Source organism: Siphateles boraxobius, unplaced genomic scaffold (assembly GCF_051911475.1).
Source record: "Siphateles boraxobius isolate OS27281-9 unplaced genomic scaffold, OSU_SipBor_1 130, whole genome shotgun sequence".
Classification (NCBI taxonomy): Eukaryota; Metazoa; Chordata; class Actinopteri; order Cypriniformes; family Leuciscidae; genus Siphateles; species Siphateles boraxobius.
The window spans coordinates 28045002-28066233 of NW_027508734.1; the positions used below are offsets into that span (position 1 = coordinate 28045002).

General features: G+C 39.3%; 1 protein-coding gene and 1 non-coding gene across 3 annotated transcripts; both read left to right on the top strand.

Annotated features, from left to right (window-relative positions):
• Window positions 1-313: 313 nt before the first annotated feature.
• Window positions 314-387, top strand: trnat-agu (transfer RNA threonine (anticodon AGU)). The gene has a single exon. It is a non-coding gene; the product is annotated as a tRNA-Thr (tRNA).
• A 330-nt stretch (window positions 388-717) lies between these two features.
• Window positions 718-20751, top strand: lrp3 (low density lipoprotein receptor-related protein 3). Of its 2 annotated transcripts, none has more exons than XM_077228971.1 (8): window positions 718-1504; window positions 4620-4758; window positions 7386-7591; window positions 8741-9135; window positions 9645-9866; window positions 16613-17085; window positions 18428-18560; window positions 19357-20751. In XM_077228971.1, exons 1-8 carry the CDS (start codon window positions 1420-1422, stop codon window positions 20194-20196), a joined length of 2493 nt encoding a protein of 830 aa, XP_077085086.1. In that variant the 5' UTR covers window positions 718-1419; the 3' UTR covers window positions 20197-20751. The 2 variants fall into 2 exon arrangements, with proteins under 2 accessions (XP_077085086.1, XP_077085087.1); XM_077228972.1 differs by having other exon boundaries at window positions 721-1504; window positions 7395-7591.
• Window positions 20752-21232: the final 481 nt, after the last annotated feature.

Consider the following 21232-nt stretch of genomic DNA (forward strand, 5'->3'; position numbering starts at 1 on the left):
CAACCTTGACCAGATGAATCTAGACTTAATGAATCGTAAATGGCTCGTTAGTTAATGATTTGAGATGACATCAGTATTCAGGGATTGACTTGTTGGGTGGCGTATACGCCTACTAAATTGTTCATGCGCATTTACCCTAGTATACGAAAATATTAAATATCAATCCCTCACTGGGGACTGAGGCCCCTAATATAGAAATCCTAGAATCGCCGCGGCATCCATGCTCGCACGTTGAATTATCCTCTCGTAATTTATAAACACGCAGTGTGTATACCGCAGTATAGATCCTTCAAGTAACGACCAATCACACAGCGGCGCCGTGGCTTAGTTGGTTAAAGCGCCTGTCTAGTAAACAGGAGATCCTGGGTTCGAATCCCAGCGGTGCCTTTTGTACTGTACAAGTGTAACGCTACATTCAGTTACAAACCACTGTATAAAACAATACCAGATGCTTTAAAAAATAAATTTATAATGGACTAAAGAACCTGTAAATATATGGCAAAACATTCAAGTCGTATGTATGTACGTTGCAGAAGCAGAGCAAAATATTTTGTATTTTGAAAACAATCTGTGCAGAAATATTTAAAATGGCTCTCATGTGATATGGTATTGTTCAGCAGCATGTAAATAATAAAATGGTGCGCACGCCATGCTTTGCAAATGCAACGATTCATCCCTCCGTCCACGAGAGTGCAGGCTGTCACTGTCACAGACCTTACAGCTGGCGAGTGAGTTTCCCCCAGACAACCAAGGCAAATTTCAGGAAAAATGTCAGTGTACATGATTCGCCTACACCGGAATATCTTACAAGAGAGCCCTCAGTCGATTCTTAAGACGTTACATTTCAGTTGAACATTTTGGCGTTTAACTTTAGATCAGCAGCATTTTATCTCGGTGTTGTAATATTGATCTCAGACAGTGTTGTTTCGCATGAGATGCGCTCACTCAGTTAGTCTGTGACAGACAGAAGTCCACTGAGCTGCATTGCCGCGATTACTTCACCCTACATCAAGGCTTATTAACGTTAACTTACATAGGCTAAACAATTTGGCATTAAGTACCAAATTGAATAGTGGAAGTGTGGAACGATATTATTACTCGTATATGATTCAAAGATAAGATAGTGATAAGTAAATGTCAAAGATGTAGTATTCGCCTCAAGAATCAGTGCGTGTCCTATCCTATGTTGTCCCCACTGAACCTCCAATCCCGTCTCTCCCCTGAAGGTCTCTCTGCCGTTCCCCTCCATACAGCGCAATGAGGAGCCGCTCGAAAACAGGGAGAGACGTCGTTTTTGATGCTCGCGCAAGAAGTTAAATCGACCGTAAGCGTGAAACCGACATGAGATACGTGGGAAAAAATATATCTGGATTTGGATTATGAGGAAATTACGTTACTTGAGCTGTGAACAATAAGAAGATGACGACGATGATGGAGAGAATCGGTTCGATTCGGCTTTACCTTATGAAATGGATTTGTCTGCGTTGGGCTTGGGTTTGTGTAGGTAAGTACCGGTAGACTTTTTAGGGATTGTGATACAATAGCATAGCACACACACATATATATATATAATTGTTATATAATGTATAGAACAGTGAGGTATGCGGTATATTTACATCAGAAGATGTAATCACTTTTAATTACATTTGATCTTTTTCACCCACGTGCAGATTGATATTAAATATTATTACAGTCCTAAGACCTGACGCAGGTGAGGTTGAAGTATGGGAATGGGAATGGCACCGATGACAAAGAAAGGTTAAGCGGCGCGCGCAGGTGTTGCAGCATTCATACAGGGAAAATCCAGGAGGACAGAACCGAGTTTGGCTTGTTGCCATGACAGTTATAAACACGGCGGCATCAGTCTGATCTCCTCGAAGACCGACTGGCAGATTGTGAATAGTTTTGACTAATGTGTGTTATTGTGCAGTCTTTCATGGATAAAAAGCAAATTAAGTTGTTTACGTTTAGTTCCACACCCCTTGTTGTAATTGACACCACATATCGGTTACCGCTTAATTGAGGGAGAAAAAAACAGTTTCAACTCTTTTAAAATGGTTTGCTGCTCTCCCAGTCTGGTCTGTTTGTTAGTTTTAAAGTGGTTTGGGACACTTTTCAAACAAGTCAAAACCATCATCGGCTAGCATGTTGTAGAGAAAAAAATATATTTTTGAATACTATTATAATCAGATAATCTGATAACATATTGATGACTAGTGCACAGTGATTTTTTCTTCTTCCTCAGCGTTCTGAGCATCAGTTTTGAGGATAAATGTCCACAATTAGACTAAAGCTAAAGCAACTGTTTCAGTCCCAAGTATTTTAGGATTCGATCTCACCTTTAATCTATTCCTAGACAGCACTCTAGGCTTGCTTAAGAAACTCATGATCTGTTGATGTCAGCTAAAGTCTTAACAAACAATCACAGCTAGAAGAGGGGTAATATGTGAGAAAGAGACATCTGCTTTTCCAGATCTTCTCATATCAGAGACAGAAGCACAGAAAGAGGACGAATGTCTGTGTTTTGTTGGAGGTGGTGGTATCGAGTGAAGGGGTGGTGACAAAAGAGGGTTTGGTTGGGGGTGGGGGTGTGTTAATAGCACCAGTGACACCTAGAGCTCCTCATCTCACACACAGACAGACAAAGGGACATTCTTCTCTCTTTCTTTATCATTCTCATCCATGTACATACAATCTGTTCTCTTTGACTACAGATATTCCATGTCCAGGCATCTTATTCCTACTAAATGTGTGTATCACTGATATAGACACATTTTCCTTTTAGAGGATGTTCTGTCTGGTAAATACAGACAATAAGGATGTTAATATATTGTAATAGTTTGCAATAGTAAAAAAAAAAAAAAAAAAAAACTAAACAAAAACCGTTGCCAGTCATCACAGTAACAACTAAATGTTCTCATTTATGTGTAGAGGTGATTTGCTAGAATGTCATTTTGGAGGAGAGAAACAAAGCAGAAAAGTCAATTTTCAGCAGCCAAAAGATAAAAAAAGAATATAGGTAAGACTGATCTGAGTTCAGGTTATGTGTGCAATTTGTATCTGGGGATGTAAAAGTATGTCAGTGAGGTGATCATGAGCCTTGAGACTCAACATCTAAAAGTACTCAGAAATGATTTGTGCGTATGTTGCAGGGATTCCCCCTGATATCTTTCCTGTTCTCTCACACAAACAACAGAGTGTTAGCTTCTGCTCTTCCAGCTTTGCCGAAGGCATTCAACTGCCCCTAGACATCATCATATTAAATGTAGTGTAAAAACTGTCGTTGGGTGTATGAGAGATGGCCGTTTACCCTGCAAGGTAATGAACAAGTGTTGGGGATGTGATGAGAGAGTTATATATCACGTCATGCGCATGCTGCCGTTTATATTCAGGGATCTTACTGCACACCAAACGAGGAAATATAAGGAAATTTCAATATTGTGATTTCTATTACTGATAAAAGGTCATGGAAATGTTGTTGTTTTTATGTTCAGCCCTAAATAAATTAGTATTATTAATAATAATTTATATATATATATATATATATATATATATATATATATATATCGCATATATTATATATATATATAATCGTATCCAAAATAAAAGTTTGTTTACATAATATATGTGTGTGTACTGTGTATAATTATTTGTATATATAAATTCATACATAATGCATCTATATTTGTAAGAAATATTTGCATGTATATACTGTATATATACTTGTACATAATTATACAGAAATATAAATATTTTATTTCTAAAATAACACATTTTTGTGTGTGTATTTATATATACAAAATAATTACACACAGCACACATATATTTTGTAAACACAAACTTATATTTTGGATGCGATTAATCATTGCCCAGCTCTAATATGTGTGTGTGTGTGTGTGTGTGTGTGTGTGTGTGTGTGTGTGTGTGTGTGTGTGTGTGTGTGTGTGTGTGTGTGTGTGTGTGTGTGTGTGTGTGTGTGTGTGTGTGTGTGTGTGTGTGTGTGTGTGTGGGCTAATAAATAAATGCAAACATTAAAATGGTTATATAGTAAAAATCTAGTAATCACAAATATTTATTAAGGTGTGTTGAAGACACACAGCTTTCTTGAACCTGCCTTTGATAAGCATTTACTTCCTAAATCTTCTTTCTTTACAGATGTTAAATGTAAACACACATAAATAGACACAGTTCTGTACTATCCTTTTTTATTTAAAGAGACTTTTACAGTGATTTAGCATAGATAAAAGGAGAAAAAGATGTGTGAGGGGAAAAAACGGTGTATGGTTATACACTCATTTGCACTTTCTGTTTCTTCCTGCACTATTTCTGTTCCTTCCTGGACTATTTCTTCCTTGTCTTAATGTGTTTCTGTCCAAATGCGTAATCATTAGCACACACTCTCACACACTTCCACACTAAATTGAGTATTGTGTGTCTCTCTCTGATCCTTCTTGAGTGAGTGGATCAAATTCTCTATATATAAATCATATATACAGGTACCTACCATGCACTCAGGAATCCATAAAGGCTGACGTGATGTGTTGATGCCATCTCAATCACAGTGTGACAGCTGTGGTCACACACAAACAATGGCCATGTCGTCTGTGTGTGTTCCTCAGCTGCCTGTGGCGGTAAGGTGGAGTTACACACAGAGAGGAGAGGAGTGATCTACAGCCCATCATGGCCCCTCAACTACCCGGCAGGAGTGAATTGCAGCTGGAATATACAGGGAAGCCGTGGAGATGTGATCACAATAAGGTAGACGCACACAAGCAGACTCTCGCTGTGGTGATTATATGAGCAGTGTCTTGTTATTCCTATAACATGATACATTACAAGATTATAGTGTCTGTTCAGCAGCTGATACCAGTTCATGGTATCTTGATATTGGAAATGTTTTGCAAATTATCATTTCTCCTTTCTGCAAGAAGTGTTGTTGTTCATTAACAACAATTTGTCCTGACAACTTTCACACTGTTAGGGCCGTTAATAGAATGTATGATATTTCCAGACCAAAAACAATGTAAGGTTTCTTTCAAACTAATTAACTGTTTTGTGCATTTCAATGTTTATGAGCCTGTTTGCAAGTGCGCAGCATGTATATTAGTCTATGCAATCTTCCGTTTGAAAGCATCTATACTGCTGTATTGCTTGAGCTGACTGCAGGGATTTTATAATGTACTTTTTCTCTGCCTCTCATACCACTGCTGTGAGTGTGTGTGTGTTTGGGCTTTGACTGCTTTAATGTAATGATTTTATCTAAAAGCATGACATCATCCCCCAATTCTCCTCAGAGATCTGTTCTTGGAGGAAACCCTAAGGTGGAAAAGGATAATAGTTCTGATAATTTATTTTAATCCATTCTGGCTAATTACTCATTGTCTAAAAGATGAGTAGAGGTATTTATACTACAAAACAGATTTCTCACATTGCTTCAGACAGACTGGCATATAGAAAATCTGAACCCACTCATATAACTAAGATGAGATGGAGAATTGAAATTAAGGATTTCTTTCACTGATGTAGTTGACTTTTGACCGTTGGCTGCTGACATTTTCTCTAGTCCCAGCATAAAAATAAGTTAGAAAGCAACAAAAAAAAAGTTTTTTTTAAAGCATCTAATAATTTACTCATATTTTAATATACATTTAATTATTGCTGGAAAGGAAACTGATGGTATTCAGAGATTTGTTTATAATTTTCAACTATTTCTGAGTCTATCATTAGTCATTGCTGCAAATTCAACAAAGCCTCATCTGTGTCAGCCAGACAAACATCAGCAGTTTTCACAACAATTGTTAATATATCACAGAAAAATAAACATTTAAGTTTGTGGGGGATAAAAACACTTGTTTATGATCACCAAATATAAGACACTGCAGCACTAGAGAAGTGATGGTTCAGCCAACTGTCTAGCACTTGCCCCAGGTCATCAGGTCATCCTTACTGTTGAGTCCTGTCTGAAATATTCAGAGGCTTTGCATACTGTGTATGTGTGTGTGTGCTTTTTATTGTCAGCCAGAGGAGGTTTGAATGTCTGTATTTTAATGACTATACAGACTAATGCTTGGACATCAGAACATTAGAGCAGGCTGAGATTTGTTTTCCCCTTCCATGTAAAGCGCTTTGAGTACCCAGTGCTCTCTCTTTTGCTTATTATCTCTCACTCTTTGGTATCTGACATAATATTAGGGTCATTTCTGTAATGCGGAAAACAAATATGAGTGTGTAATCAAAATGCAGTCACAACAAAAACTACAATTTCCAATTTAAAAAAAATGTCAAGCATGTTTAAAGTATATTGATTGAACTTTTTTTATTTTAGATGTTTACATAAATCCGATATGATTTTTAAATGTAATCAAATCATGATTTTTCATAAATAATTTGATCTTTAAAAATAGTTTATTATCTTATACAATATATAAAACAAATGTGATGGGGACATGCTGCAAAGTAAGATTGGCCCATTTATTGTGAAAAAGGTTAAAAAATATATATATTATTCAAAGAGAAGAAGACAAATCACTGTTGCATTGTTACTGTAAAAGCAGTTTTGTATTTTTAGAACATTAATTTGACATTTTCTGTAAATATTTTTAGCAACTCATTTATTGTGGCTCTCATACTACTTTTGATGATATCGTTCTGGAAGTGTTCTTGTACATTATTGTACAGTGGAAGTGCTAGTGAAGCAGTAGAGATTCCACCACACATTAAAGGATTAGTTCACTTTTTAAAAAACTTTTGCTTATAATTTACTCACCCCCATGTCATCCAAGATGCCCATGTCTTTCTTTCTTCAGTCGAAAATAAATTAAGGTTTTTAATGAAAACATTCTAGGATTTTTCTCCATATAATGGACTTCATTGGGTACCAAACGGTCCAAGGTCCAAATGAAAGTTTCAGTGCAGCTTCAAATGGCTTTAAACGATACCAGACAATGCATAGGGGTCTTATCTTGCGAAACGATCGGTCATTTCAAAAATAAATAAAAAAGTTTAAGTTTTATAAGCACAAATGCTCGCCTTGCTCTTTTCTGTGAACGAAATGACTCGAAAAAAGATTCGTTCATTTTGATGAACGAGTTCGAACAGGAGAGTCACGAACGTGCATCACAGAACAGAGCAAGGCGAGCATTTGTGCTTATAAAACTTAAACTTTTTTATTTATTTTTGAAATGACCGATCGTTTCGCAAGATAAGACCCTTATGCATCGTCTGGTATCGTTTAAAGCCATTTGAAGCTGCACTGAAACTTTCATTTGGACCTTGGACCGTTTGGACATGGACATCTTGGATGGCATGGGGGTGAGTAAATTATCAGCAAAAGTTTTTTAAAAAGTGAACTACTCCTTTAAGCACCATGTGTTTACTGTGTCCAGTTTTCACAGCTTTGATGTGGAGGACACGGGGGACTGCAGAGGGGACTGGCTGCTGCTCGGCCCAACATGGAAAGCTGAGTATCGGTTCTGTGGCTCAGTTCTTCCTCCTCCCTTCATCTCCTCCAGAGGACGAGTCTGGGTCTATTTCCACTCTCAGGCCAACAGCTCCGGACAGGCACAAGGCTTCAGACTGTCTTATATACGAGGTGAGTGAGCTTCCTAATTATGTTCCAAACCTATATAACAGTTTTTCTTCTATGAAACATAAACATAGCATGAAGTATGTTTTGTATAAAGGTGTGTTATACAATAAAAGTAGTTAATGCAACTCGGGCCCTATATTTCATGTTTTTACAACTGTTAAAATTTTATTTTCTATAATTTTCTCTACTGCCAGCCCACACAAATTTAATTTATTCTCATGCACATTCAAATCTGGTGTCATATTATTGGTTATTGTGTCTTGTGACCAATTGACATTTAGCAAGTTTTGAATCCACACTTGCATGTCTGCATTCAAAACTTCCCAAATGTCAACAGTTTCGGGTCGCTACGTTTTTTTTCATGCAACTTATCAAAAAAACAGTAAAAACAGTAATAATGTGAAATTGCAGAATAAATAACTCCTTTATATTGTAATATATTTTAAAATGTAATTTATTCCTTTGATGACAAAGCTCAATTTTCAGCATCATTACTCCAGTCTCCTTTGCTGCTCAAGAACTGCTTAATATTTTTGTGAAAACCATGATATTTCTTTTTCTTTGTTGAATTGAATACAAGTTTCTTTTGAGTTTGAAATATTTCATCATATTTAGTTCTGTTCCTGCATTAGAAAGCAGCTAAATAACGAAGACTCTTTCCGCACTCTTTCCGCGGCATATGCAGGCTTAGCAGATCAATAGCGTATGGCCATAGAGCCGTGATGAATCGCTAATGTTACATAATGTACTATAAAAATTGATGTGCATATTTGGATAGCACTACTTTCAGTGTGTTTTAGATAGATCTCCACTGTTGATTAGATCTAATATGTAGCTAATGAAGATGAAAGAGATAATGGGCTGTCATTACTCAACTCCACGGGGCATGTGTGCATGTCATTGAGAGTGAGTGTGTGTGTGTGTGTGTGTGTTGGGGGGGGGGGGGGGGTGAAATGCTGTGTTTGTGCATTTTCCTTAGAGGTGCAGTTCAATCAATATTACTGAACGGCTGTGTTTGTTAAGCTGTCACCAGGCAAACACCATCTGCAGAGTGGGTAGATTTGATTGGCTTTTTCGACAGTGTCAGTGTTTACGTTTGCAAAAGACTCAAATCTCTTCTTTTCTCTTGTCTGTTTTTTTCTCTCTCGTTAGGTCGACTGGGTCAGAGTAGTTGTGAGAACGATGAATATTTATGTGGAAACGGTAAGTGCGTTCCACGTTCCTGGCGCTGTAATGGATTGGATGAGTGCGGAGACAATACAGATGAAAGGATCTGTGCCGCCCCACCCACATCCGCCCGGGTGAGTCTGTGTCCGCTAGGCACCTTGCAGTGCTCTGATATCCAATCTACCCGCTGTCTGCCGGTGTCTCTGCGCTGTAATGGAGCCCGGGACTGCCCTGACGGATCTGACGAGTCCCACTGCCCCGACACGTCCTGTGGAAAACGCTTAGTTAACTTCTACGGGACGTTTGCCTCACCTGATTTTTTCCGTCCAAACAGGAGCAGTGGCACAGATCTTCACTGCACGTGGTTCCTGGACACACAAGTATGATAAGAATCTCAGTCATTCTTTTTTGAGGTGCCTTTATGACAATGAATGATTGCAATTATGAAGTTTCTATTATTTGTGGAGGGGTTATATGAATGTTTTTCTTTGTGTACATGGGTAACTTATGTATTTCTGCTTTTCCATAAGCACCACCTACTGTGAGAGAGTGATTTTGAAATTTCATTCAGGGCGTTTTTTTTTTAAAGACCAGTAGGATACATAATCATGCGGTTTATCATTTTATAAAACTTTGTACTTTGTCAAAACATTATTTGAACTGTAAAGTTGTTAAAATCATAGTTTTTAAGGTCATTTTACATTTAAGGAAAGTATACAAAGGCATTGGTGTTGTTTCAAAACAATGTTGATACCCAAACAACATGTGGTTATTTCAAGAAATTTATGTAAGAAAAGTTCCCCCAGTCACTTTTTTTTCCAGTCTGCAATTTGCAAGTATTATATTATCAAATCACTTACGGGGTTCCTCGTGACTGTTTTTGCTTCAGGACCCAAAGCCGCTGGTGCTACAGGTGGACCTACAGCTGGGTGTGGGAGACTCTGTGCGTGTTTACGATGGTTTGGGAGAGCGTGCAGAACGCCTTCTGCAGAGTCTCTCTCACCATAATAACCACAGACGAGCTCTGCTGGAATCTTCCCAGGGACAGATGAGCATCTTCTACCACGCTAAACCACACAGCCCTGGACATGGATTCAATGCTACCTACCAGGTCTCTTATTCCCTGTGATGCTAAGGACCATTTGTATGCTTCCTGTTGATAAATAATGCTATCCATTTTACATTGACATTGTCTGTGTTATTGGAATACTTTGCATCAGTACAGAGTAGAATTGTCTGGTCTTTCTGTGCTTGCATGCATCTGTATGGTCATGCATCTGTATTGTCTTAGCCTCACACCACAGTCTATTCACTGACAGCACACAAATTCACAAAACTAGAAAACACTTCCTCCATATGACAAGCTCTAATCTTATTGTTGTTTGGCTAAATGCAACTTCTGGTTGTGAGGGCACACAGATGTTTTTTAATCACTCCACCTAGAAACAAAGTAGTTTTTACAGTTTTTGATAGAACAAGTGCTTTTTAGGATGACATAATCACTAGAATTGCCCAAGTTTGCCAAGTTAATGGCAACAAGTCTTTGAATGATGTTTAGTGTTTGTTTGAGGCACAGAAGTGAATACTTTTATTTCAGCAAAGAGTCAAGTAAAGACATTGACAATGTTACAAAAGATTTCGATTTCAAAATAGATTGTAAAAAAGTCAAGACAAACATGCAGTAGTTTAGAAATGTTGAAGTTTGAAATAGTTATGTTTGAAGTAGTCATAAAAGCTTGATGTTTGAATAGTTGGGGCCTTAAGCGCATTTTCACGCAAATTCATCTAAAAGCGCCAAATTTGGCACAGATGTAGCTCAGGTCATACCGAAATGATTTTGCTAGGGCGCCGGAGCCAGCGACCCTCGGGGCCAAGATGGCGGCCAAATCCAATATGGCGGCCAAATCCAATATGGCCGCTGCCCGAAAAGGGTTCCGGCTATAACTTTTGAACCACGTGAGTTACAAATATAAACTTGATATGGTTTTCAGCTTAATTGATCATGGGAAACACATTGGAATGTTTATATTTATGACCCAGTATATCTGGACCCCTTGATCCTCCAATTCCAATATGGCCAATATCCAAAAAAGTAGTTTGGGCTGTAGTATGGGGCCTTACACCCCATTGTTCGTGCAAATTCATCTACAAGCACCAAATTTGGCACAGATGTAGCTGAGGGCATACTGAAATGATTTAGCCAGGGCGCCCGAGCCAATGGTCCCTGAGACCAAGATGGCGGCCAAATCCAATATTGCCGCTGCCTTAAAGGGATTCGGCTATAGCTTTTGAGCCAGATGAGATACAAATACAAACTTGATGTCTATTTTACCTATTTTGACCATGGGAAACCCGTAGGAATACTTGCATGTATGATTGGGTATATCAGCACCCCCCAAATTCCCTAATATGGCCGCTGTCCAAAAAAGTGTTTTGGCTACAAATTTTGAACCAAATGCGCTACAAATGAGGATGTGGTGTCTATTTTATGTTTATTGACCACAGGAAGTCAGTTGGCATATTTATATTTATGCTTGTGTAAGTCTGGAACCTGTATTCTTTTGAAGGCTGTGGTTGAAAATCCTTTTTTTACCACAAATTTGAAGGTTATTCTCAATGTTGATTCATTTCCTTATAAAAGTGAAATGCTTTTCATTGTACCACAGGTACACACATTTCAAAGTGTAATCATATAAGAAAGAATAAGACACAATTATTATTGCAAGGCAATATTTGTATTATGTCAAATTGTTAAAAGAATAATATAGTCTATTTGTCCAAAACTCTTAAAGGTTTGCTTGGCAAAACAAAAAAACAGCAATAACATAAAAAAAAAAACAAAGTGAATTCTCATGGTCTCTCACATGAATTATCATTACCACTCACAATCACTGGATCTCTTATCATCTCCACCATCATTGTTTGTACAGGCACCCTCACATGCACATATAGAAGTGCAATGAACTCCGGCTTTACAGCACTTACAGTGCCCTCTACATGCTGTCTTGCAGGCACATTGGAGGAGAATGGTGCAGGCTTTACTGGGGTCTCCGAGATTAGTCCAGTAAGGTTCCCAAGTCTTGCTTGTAGAGTCCCGATACCATCCCGATGCATTGAACTCTGGGATATCTTGCTGCACAGCGGTTGCCTGATTACAGTAGAAGCTGGCCGGCAGCAGTGCTCTTTTGATGTACTGAATCAATGCAGCTTGGGTGGGAGGCAGGTTCTTGAGAGACTTGGTACTATTCGAGAAAAGGTGATGTCTAGCTTCATCCATACGGCTGGAACCACAGCTCTTGCTGTACATGATGACGAGCATACGCTCCAGTCTTTGGACATGGACGTTATTGTTGATCTGTTCAGGCTCAAAGGTGAGGGTAACCAGGGATTCTATGAGATCTGGTGTTGCCTCCCAAGCTGCCCATGCACTCTTTTCCCCATGGCCCAGAAAGGCTGAGATTGTGTCACAGCCTGTTAAAGAGTGGCCAGTGACTTCTGGGGACCAAGATCCTTGCTGATTTCATGAGCAGGAATGTCCCTATAGTTTTTTCCACCTGCAAAGCCGATCCAGAGCTCATCTTATGATGGGGAAGCTGCTCCATGATTCAGGTTGGACCACCATCCTTTCACAGGCACAGGTCCTGACTACAGGACATGCTCAGTCTGTCCTCAATGAGCACCATATCAAACGAACACGGTACTCCCACCAGGGCACTCTCATGTCTCTTTATATTCTCAAGCAGAAAGCATACACTATCTACTGTGCAAATCTTCTAGGCCCTCCGGAAAAATTCAAAATGTGGGACCAACGATCTCAAGCTGAGTTCCCACAGTTCAAGTACTGGTCTACCATCATGCAGGTGGAGTTCCTACTCTGTCGATTCATTCGGTCACTTCGGGAAGGAAACTTTCAACTTTATGGTCAAGTTTGTGATGAATTGTGTGCTTGGTTTCATGTGATGGATCACACAAACTATGCCCATTGGTTACCCATCCATGTGCGAGACATGGTTGAGCTGCCTGAAAAACATCCTTTCATGAAGAGTTTATGAAGGGGAACTTCGAAGTGCAGCGGTCAGAGCGCAAGTTCAGCTTGATTGCAAAAGATCAGTCCCATGAGCAGTCAAACAAAATCCTGCAATCCTGTGGTGGTGCAGCTAGACTCTATGAAAACCCTGAAGCCCTTTCTTCATGCTGGCAGGGCTTGACTGTGCCAGATTAGTACAAGAGTTTCAAGCTGTGTATGATAGCAGCACATCATCATCATCAACATCTTATCAAGAAGAGGCACACAGCTTACATGTCATTTTCAGGAAGGATGTCAAATCCTTTACCGAGGTTATGGAAACCCATGGAAATCCCTTCTTATCAGCGAATCATGACCTCATAGCACTCGACACCCAAGATATTATGGAAAAAGAAGTGGCTGATTCACTCACTACTGCTCACGAACTTGGTATAGCCCTACATGCTGCCTATGTAGAGCAGCGACTTGACAAGGTCACCAAGCCTTTATCAGATATGATCCCTCGGGCAAATATACTGACATTTGCCAATCAACCTGACACAAAAGCCAAGCACAAAACAAAAAATGGGATTCACAAGCAAGACATGACACTTGTCACACAACTGTTCCTTTCCCTTCGGTCCAGGACTGATGCAGACATGGCATAATTATTCAGGTTCAAAAATCAAAGGGAGCCACCCAGCATTTCCAACCTGGGGCGTTTATGTACAGTAGTGGCACAAAGTCAGACATTCTCGAATGCATGAAGGTGAAAAAAACCCATGTAGCAGCAGCTAGAGATGCAACTTTAGTTGTGCTTGATGGTGCTGTAATGGTCCAAATGGTCCGGCTAACTACTGAAAAAACATTCCATGATTTCGTTAACACCAATATTGCTGGGTTTGTGAGGTCAAACATGAGCTATGAATCTGTCAAGCGATTGGATATTGTGTTTGATGCATATCCAGAGGAGAACCTCAAAACACAAACTCACCAACGCAAAGGAACCGGATCAAGAACTTAAGTAGATGGGAGAACTCCAATTTCAAAACGTAACTGGAACAGTGACTTCCTGAAAAATGAGGACAACAAGGATGAACTATTTGGATATATCAGTGAAGAGATAACCAAGGATGGCATGTCAGGTAAACTTCTCCGTTCCACCAAGAAATATGCTGTACTCTCCAACAGACCAGGGTATGACATGTCTACCCTTCAGCCTTGTAATCATCCAGAAGCAGATAGAAGAATAATCCTACATCTTGCACATGCTGGGGCCAATGGCCATAAAAAGGCATTTGTCCGGACTGTCGACAGCGATGTTGTCATCCTTGCCATCCGCTTTCTCAACACACTCGGCCTCACAGAGCTCTGGATCGGCTTTGCAGGTGTAAAAAAACTATAGGGACATTCTTGCTCAGGAAATCAACAAGGATCTTGGTCCCCAGAAGTCACTGGCCTTACCACTATTCCAAGCTTTAACAGGCTGTGACACAACCTCAGCCTTCCTGTGCCATGGGGGAAAGAGTGCATGGGCAGCTTGTGAGGCAACACCAGATCTCATAGAATCCCTGGTTACCCTCACCTTGGAGCCTGAACAGATCAACAATGACACCCATGTCCAAAGACTGGAGCGTATGCTCATCATCATGTACAGCAAGAGCTGTGGTTCCAGCCGCGTAGTTGAAGCTAGACATCACCTTTTCTCGAATGGTACCAAGTCTCTCGAGAACCTACCTCCCACCCAAGCTGCATTGATTCAGCACATCAAAAGAGCACTGCTGCAGGCCAGCTTCTACTGGAATCAGGCAACCGCTGTCCAGCTAGATATCCCAGAGTTCAATGCATTGGGATGGTATCGCGACTCTACAAGCAAGACTTGGGAACCTTACTGGACTATTTTCGGAGACGTTAGTAAAGCCTGCACCATTCTTCTCCACTATGCCTGCAAGACAGCATGTAGAGGGCACTGTAAGTGCTGTAAAGCCGGAGTTCATTGCACTTCTATATGTGCATGTGAGGGTGCCTGTACAAACAATGATGGTGGAGACAATGAGAGATCCGGTGCTTGTGAGTCATAATGATAATTCATGTGAGAGACCATGAGAATTCACTTTTGTTTTTTTTATGTTATTGCTGTTTTTTTGTTATGCTAAGCAAACCTTTTAGAGTTTTGGACAAATTGACTATATTATTCTTTTAACAATTTGATTGACAAATATTGCCTTGCAATAATAATTGTGTCTTATTCTTTCTTATATGATTACACTTTGAAATGTATTCACCTGTGGTACACTCAAAAGCATTTCACGTTTATAAGGAAATGAATCAACATTGTGAATAACCTTCAAAGTTGTGGTAAAAAAAAAGGATTTTCAACCACAGTCTTGAAAAGAATACTGGTTCCAGACTTACACAAGCATAAATATAAATATGCCAACTGACTTCCTGTGATCAATGAACATAAAAAAGACACCACATCCTCATTTGTAGCGCATTTGGTTCAAAATTTGTAGCCAAAACCCTTTTTTGGACAGCGGCCATATTGAATTTAGGGAATAATTTGGGAGGTGCTGATATACCCAATCATAAATGTAAGTATTCCTATGGGTTTCCCATGGTCAAAAAAGGTAAAATAGACATCAAGTTTGTATTTGTATCTCATCTGGCTCAAAAGCTATAGCCGAATCGCTTTCAACGGCCATATTGGATTTGGCCACCATCTTGGTCTCAGGGACCATTGGCTCGGGCAACCTGGCTAAATTATTTCAGTATGCCCTCAGCTACATCTGTGCCAAATGTGGTGCTTGTAGATGATTTTGCACGAACGATGGGGTGTAAGGCCCCATACTACAGCCCAAACTGCTTTTTTGGACAGCGGCCATATTGGAATTGGAGGATCAAGGGGTCCAGATATACTGGGTCATAAATATAAACATTCCTATGTGTTTCCCATGATCAATAAAGCTGAAAAACATATCAAGTTTGTATTTGTAATTCATGTGGTTCAAAAGTTATAGCCGGAACCCTTTTTGGGCAGCGGCCATATTGGATTTGGCCGCCATCTTGGCCCCGAGGGTCGTTGGCTCCGGCGCCCTAGCTAAATCATTTCGGTATGACCTGAGCTACATCTGTGCCAAATTTGGCGCTTTTCGATAAATTTGCGCGAAATGACCTATCTATGTGCTTAAGGCCCCCAGCTAGAAACAGTTTTAAGTTTTGTTCTTTTGAACTTTCTATTAATCAAAAATCCTGTAAAATTGTATTCTGATTTCCTCAATTTTAAGGAGCACAACTGTTTAACTGTAGAGCAGCAAATCAGCATATTAGAATGATTTCTGAAGTATCATGTGACACTGAAAACTGGAATTAATGACCAAAAACCATTACTGGAACAAATTACATGTTAAAATATATTTTAACAGTTATTTTAAATTGTAATATTTTAAAATATTAATGTTTTGATCTAATGAATGCAGCCTTGGTGAGCATAAGAGACTTTTTTCAAAAACGTTTTTTAAAAAGTCTATCAACCCCAAATATAATCAGTTGAAAATAAGTTATGTATTTTAAGTGGTTGGGTGAAATAATATGGCAGGAAATTTGAGGTTAACATGATTAGTTCTTGTATTTCAGAAACAAAACTGACAAAAAAAACAATAACTCCACAAGTAACCTACAGTTAAATGTTTTAACCACAAATGCCAATAGAGAGGCCAACATTCCACAATGCAGCTTTAACTAGATAACTAGATAGTTTTTCCATAAGCAAAACTGAAATAATTTGTGCTTTCTACAGTTTATGACACTGTGACACTAATGGTGTTTAACCTCCACCCCTCTCTCTGCAGGTTAAGGGATACTGCTTTCCAGGTGAGCGTCCATGTGGCACAGACGAGGGATGTTACTCTGAGCTGCAGCGCTGTGATGGCTACTGGCATTGTCCTGGGGGGCGAGATGAGGAGGACTGCCCCTTGTGCCAGCCAGGAGAGTATCCCTGCGAGGGTGGCAGTGGGGCATGTTACTCGGCTTCTGAGAGGTGTAACAACCAGAAGAAATGCCCCGACGGCTCGGATGAGAAAAACTGTTTTGACTGCCAGCCTGGAAACTTCCACTGCGGAACCAACCTGTGCATCTTTGAGACGTGGCGGTGCGACGGGCAAGAGGACTGTCTCGACGGCAGTGATGAAAGAGACTGTCTGGCGTCTGTGCCCAGGAAGGTGATCACAGCGGCTCTGATTGGCAGCTTGGTCTGCGGGCTGCTGCTGGTCATTGCACTGGGTTGTGCCTTTAAACTCTATTCGCTCAGGACAAGAGAGTACAGGTGAGGTTGTTTCCATCTGTTTCCTGTCTGCATTTAAACATTTAATAGCAAAATAAGTCAGGAAATGTATGGATTCCTGGATTCTTTGTTATTTTATTATTTTATTGTTTATTTTATCTGTATTTTTGTCATAATAAAACAAGATCTATCTAGCTATTTGATAATCAAAATGATGTAAGTTAATACTTTCTATTTTTATTTATTTTTCTTAACCCATTTGCAATTTTCTTTTTTCTGAGTAGATTTAGTTTTTGCTTAAAAATTTAAATATATGTTTTTGAAAGAACTCACATAGGCTGCATTTATTTGATTTAAATACAGTAAAAACAGTTATATTGTGAAATATTATTACAATTCAAAATATTTCTATTTTAAAATGTTATTTGTTTCTGTGATGGCAAAGCTGAATTTTCAGCATCATTACTCATTACACACATGATCCTTCAGAAATCATTCTAAAATGCTGATTTTTTGATCAAGAAACATTTCTTATTATTATCAGTGTTGAAAACAGTTGTGCTGCTTAATATTTATGTGGAAATGGAGATATACATTTTTAAAATTCTTTGATGAATAGAAAGAACACCATTTATTTGAAACAAAGTAGTTGTAAAAGTATGACAATTTAAAAGACTTTACTGTCACTTTTCATTTTACTGTCTCCTTGCTGAGTAAAAGTATTCTTATTTATAAATATTACTTTATTTAAAAAACCTTACCTCAAACTTTTAAATGGCTGTGTATATAAAAAAAATATACTAACTTTTTTGTAATGATGTTTTTGAAATGAAAAAAAACATTGGAAAACATTAAGAACGTCAATCTTTAGCCTATTCTTTTTTTTCTTTTAATTGGTAACATTCCTTATTTTGTGCTAAATGGATTCACATTGTAGTTCAGTTCATTTTCAAAGTTCAGTTCAAAGCGCTTTGAGTACCTAGAAAAGTAAGTACCTGTCTCCTACTTAGACACACACACATAATCAGTGAGAAACAGAAAGTCCTTAATCTTAAAACCTATTGCTGAAAGTTAGAAAAGTACAAGTTGGTCCCAATAAGAGAAAGATAGAAAACATGAAGTGAAGGATGACTCTCTTGTTGCACTTTCAAAATTGCATCTCCTGTAACAGCCCATTTGTTGGTTTGGGGGGTGAGGCGTTGTTTTTCTCTAGTTAGCCTTGTAAAGACACAGCAGCACCCAAAATACCTGCACTTCATCAAACTGTCAAAGTACCGCTGGTTAACAGCGCCTTGAGATTCTAGAGATAAATACCCTGCCTGCATGTGTTCAGTAGCTTCCCTTTTGAAAAAGCCTTTGTTTGTATGTTCCTCTTTCTCATTAGAGCTTTTGAAACCCAGATGACCCGACTAGAGGCAGAGTTTGTTCAGAGGGAGGCTCCGCCCTCCTATGGTCAACTGATAGCTCAAGGTCTCATACCTCCCGTGGATGACTTTCCAGTCTACAACCCAACACAGGTGTGTGAATATGACATTGAATTTGAATTGAAGTAGTATACAGGATTTCAATTCAAATTTTAGTTTAAATGAGTTGAAGTGGTGTCATTTTTAACTAGAAAAGGGTGACAAAGTTTGAATAATGGCTTGACAATGTCTTGTGTGAAAGTTTAAAAAGATTTGCTGATTGATTTATTTGACAAACAAATTTGTATTTAATTTATTTCCTCTTTATATTGAATACGATTTTAGACCTAAAATGAAAAAAATGCTTAATTTCTCAGAATGACTTTACCTCTGAGTTGTAATTCAGTGAATTATACTTCATTTGTGCCAGTTCGGTTAAGATTCAACAAAACCCACAAAGACACTAAGCAAACAAATATGGCAAACAATATGATAAAAATGATAAAAAACAATTTCCTTGTTTTTCCCAATAAATAAATTTTTATCTATTGTCTGAATTTTTTTCTGATAAAATAGTTCTCAACTGAAAAACTGACATTTTTTAATGGACTGCATATTTTTAGCTCTACAAATTAGCAACAGAGGCTTAAGATAAGATACGTAAGAAATGAGTTCTACTCACACGAGTATTTAAGAACATTAAACAAATGTCTTGAAATAAAACATCTGAACAATGTCTTGAGCTGTGGTAAGCGTTATTTTTCAATTATTCAACGGCCTGTTGGCAAGTACGGGAGTTTGCGTCGTGATTAAAAGGCGAACGCTGTCTCCTTAGTAACTAGAGAGTCCAACTGACTGACTGACAGTTATTTGACAGAGTCTGTTTCTCTATTTTCTGTGTCTCTCTCAGGCGTCTGTCCTGCAGAATCTCCGTTCAGCTATGCGGAGGCAGATTCGCCGTCACTCCTCTCGTCGTTCCTCCTCACGGCGGCGTCTTGGTCGTCTGTGGAATCGCCTGTTCCATCGTGGCTCTCGGTTACGGGGTCAGATCCCTCTCCTCACGCCTCCGGGTCACACGCACACAAACGTACACCCCGATCTGAGCCTCCACAGCTACAACACAGCAGACGTTGGTGGCGAGGAGTCGCGAGAGAGTGTGGGACAGACTCCGCCGTCCTGTTCGACGGTGGCGCTGGGATTGGCGCTGCAGGCTCACACTGAGGCCCTCTGCCAACCTGACAGAGAGTCTCCGGCCTCTCCTCTCTCTCTGCCCTCTCCCCGCTCGCCCTGCTCCACCTCTGACACCCTGGAGGACGAAGATGATGAAGATGACAGAAGTCCTGAGGGGATGAGAGCGAGATCCAAACAGGGCATTTCCCCAAAACAAAAAGATGCCGATAGTCCCCCTGGACCCCCCGATAGCCCCAAACGCAGAACGAGCCGATCGAGATCCTCCAGACGGCTGGTGCAGGAACTGGCTGCAGAGCTCAGAGGAGTCTCTCTCCTACGCTACACCTCTGTGGGCATCTCACCTCTTTCTTCCCCTGAGTCACCCACGTCCTCCAGCGGTCAGTCTGAGGAGCAGAGGAGCTTTCCTACATTCAGAAAACCACACACAGACTCGCTCACAGATGCTCATGGACACTCCAGGAAATCATCAGGAACGGAAGATGTTCCTGGTGACCGTGTCAGGCTTTGCAGACTCACAACTAGTGAGGAAGAAGATGATGAGATTCTGTTAGTGCACTGAGAAGCCTTTATCAACCTCCCTATTCTGATTTTGTGCCAACACAGTGAGCCTTACCAGGTTCAACCAACAGCCTTCCATCCAGAGTCATAAAGTACGTTTACATGCACAGTAATAATGACGCTTTTTGCATAGTCGAGCTACAGACTTCATCTGACTGTATATATAACACAAATGGAATGCAAATATTTGAAGGATTAAATACATGTTGAGCATCACCTCTGTTTTTTGGAAAATGTCACAAGGCCAATTGTAGTCGTAGTGTGTATACATGCTGGACGAAACCGAAGTACAGTCACGCCTGGGTCTGTTAGTCTGACTTTGCAAAAAACAGACTGGTATTATTTCAGTCAGGCTAAAGCTTTTACATGATATTTGAAAAAGAAAAAATAATTACTTTAGATGGATTGAAATTGAAGTGCATGTAATCATACAGTATCGTTCAAAAGTTTGGGGTTGGTTTGAATTAGTTTGTTTTTTAAAGAAATTGATGTTTTATTTAGCAAGGATGCATTACATTGACCAAAAGTGACAATAAAGACTTACATTGTTACAAAAGAATTCTAGAATTTAATGAAAAAAAACTAAAATATTAGGCAGCACAACTGTTTTCAACATTGATAATATGGTAATAAGTGTTTCTTGAGCAGCAAATCAGCATATATGAATGATTTCTGAAGGATCATGTGACACTGAAGACTGCAGTAATGATGCTGAAAATACAGCTTTGCCATCACAGGAATATATATATTTTTTAGATATATTATCATTATAAAAAATTGTGATGATATTTCACTATTCTATTTCACAATATTACTGATTTACTGTATTTTTGCAGCCTTGGTGAGCAGAAGAGACTTCTTTCAAAATTTTTTAAAAGATCTTAGCAAGCCCAAACTTTTGAATGGTAGTGTACTTACAGATTTAGAGCCTTGTAGTTGCAGAATGCTTGCCCTGTCAGAGTAGAACACCGGTGAGTTGACCTTAGCTCAGACATTGCGGTTTTTTTCTTTGGTCATGCTTGATCAGATGATCTCAC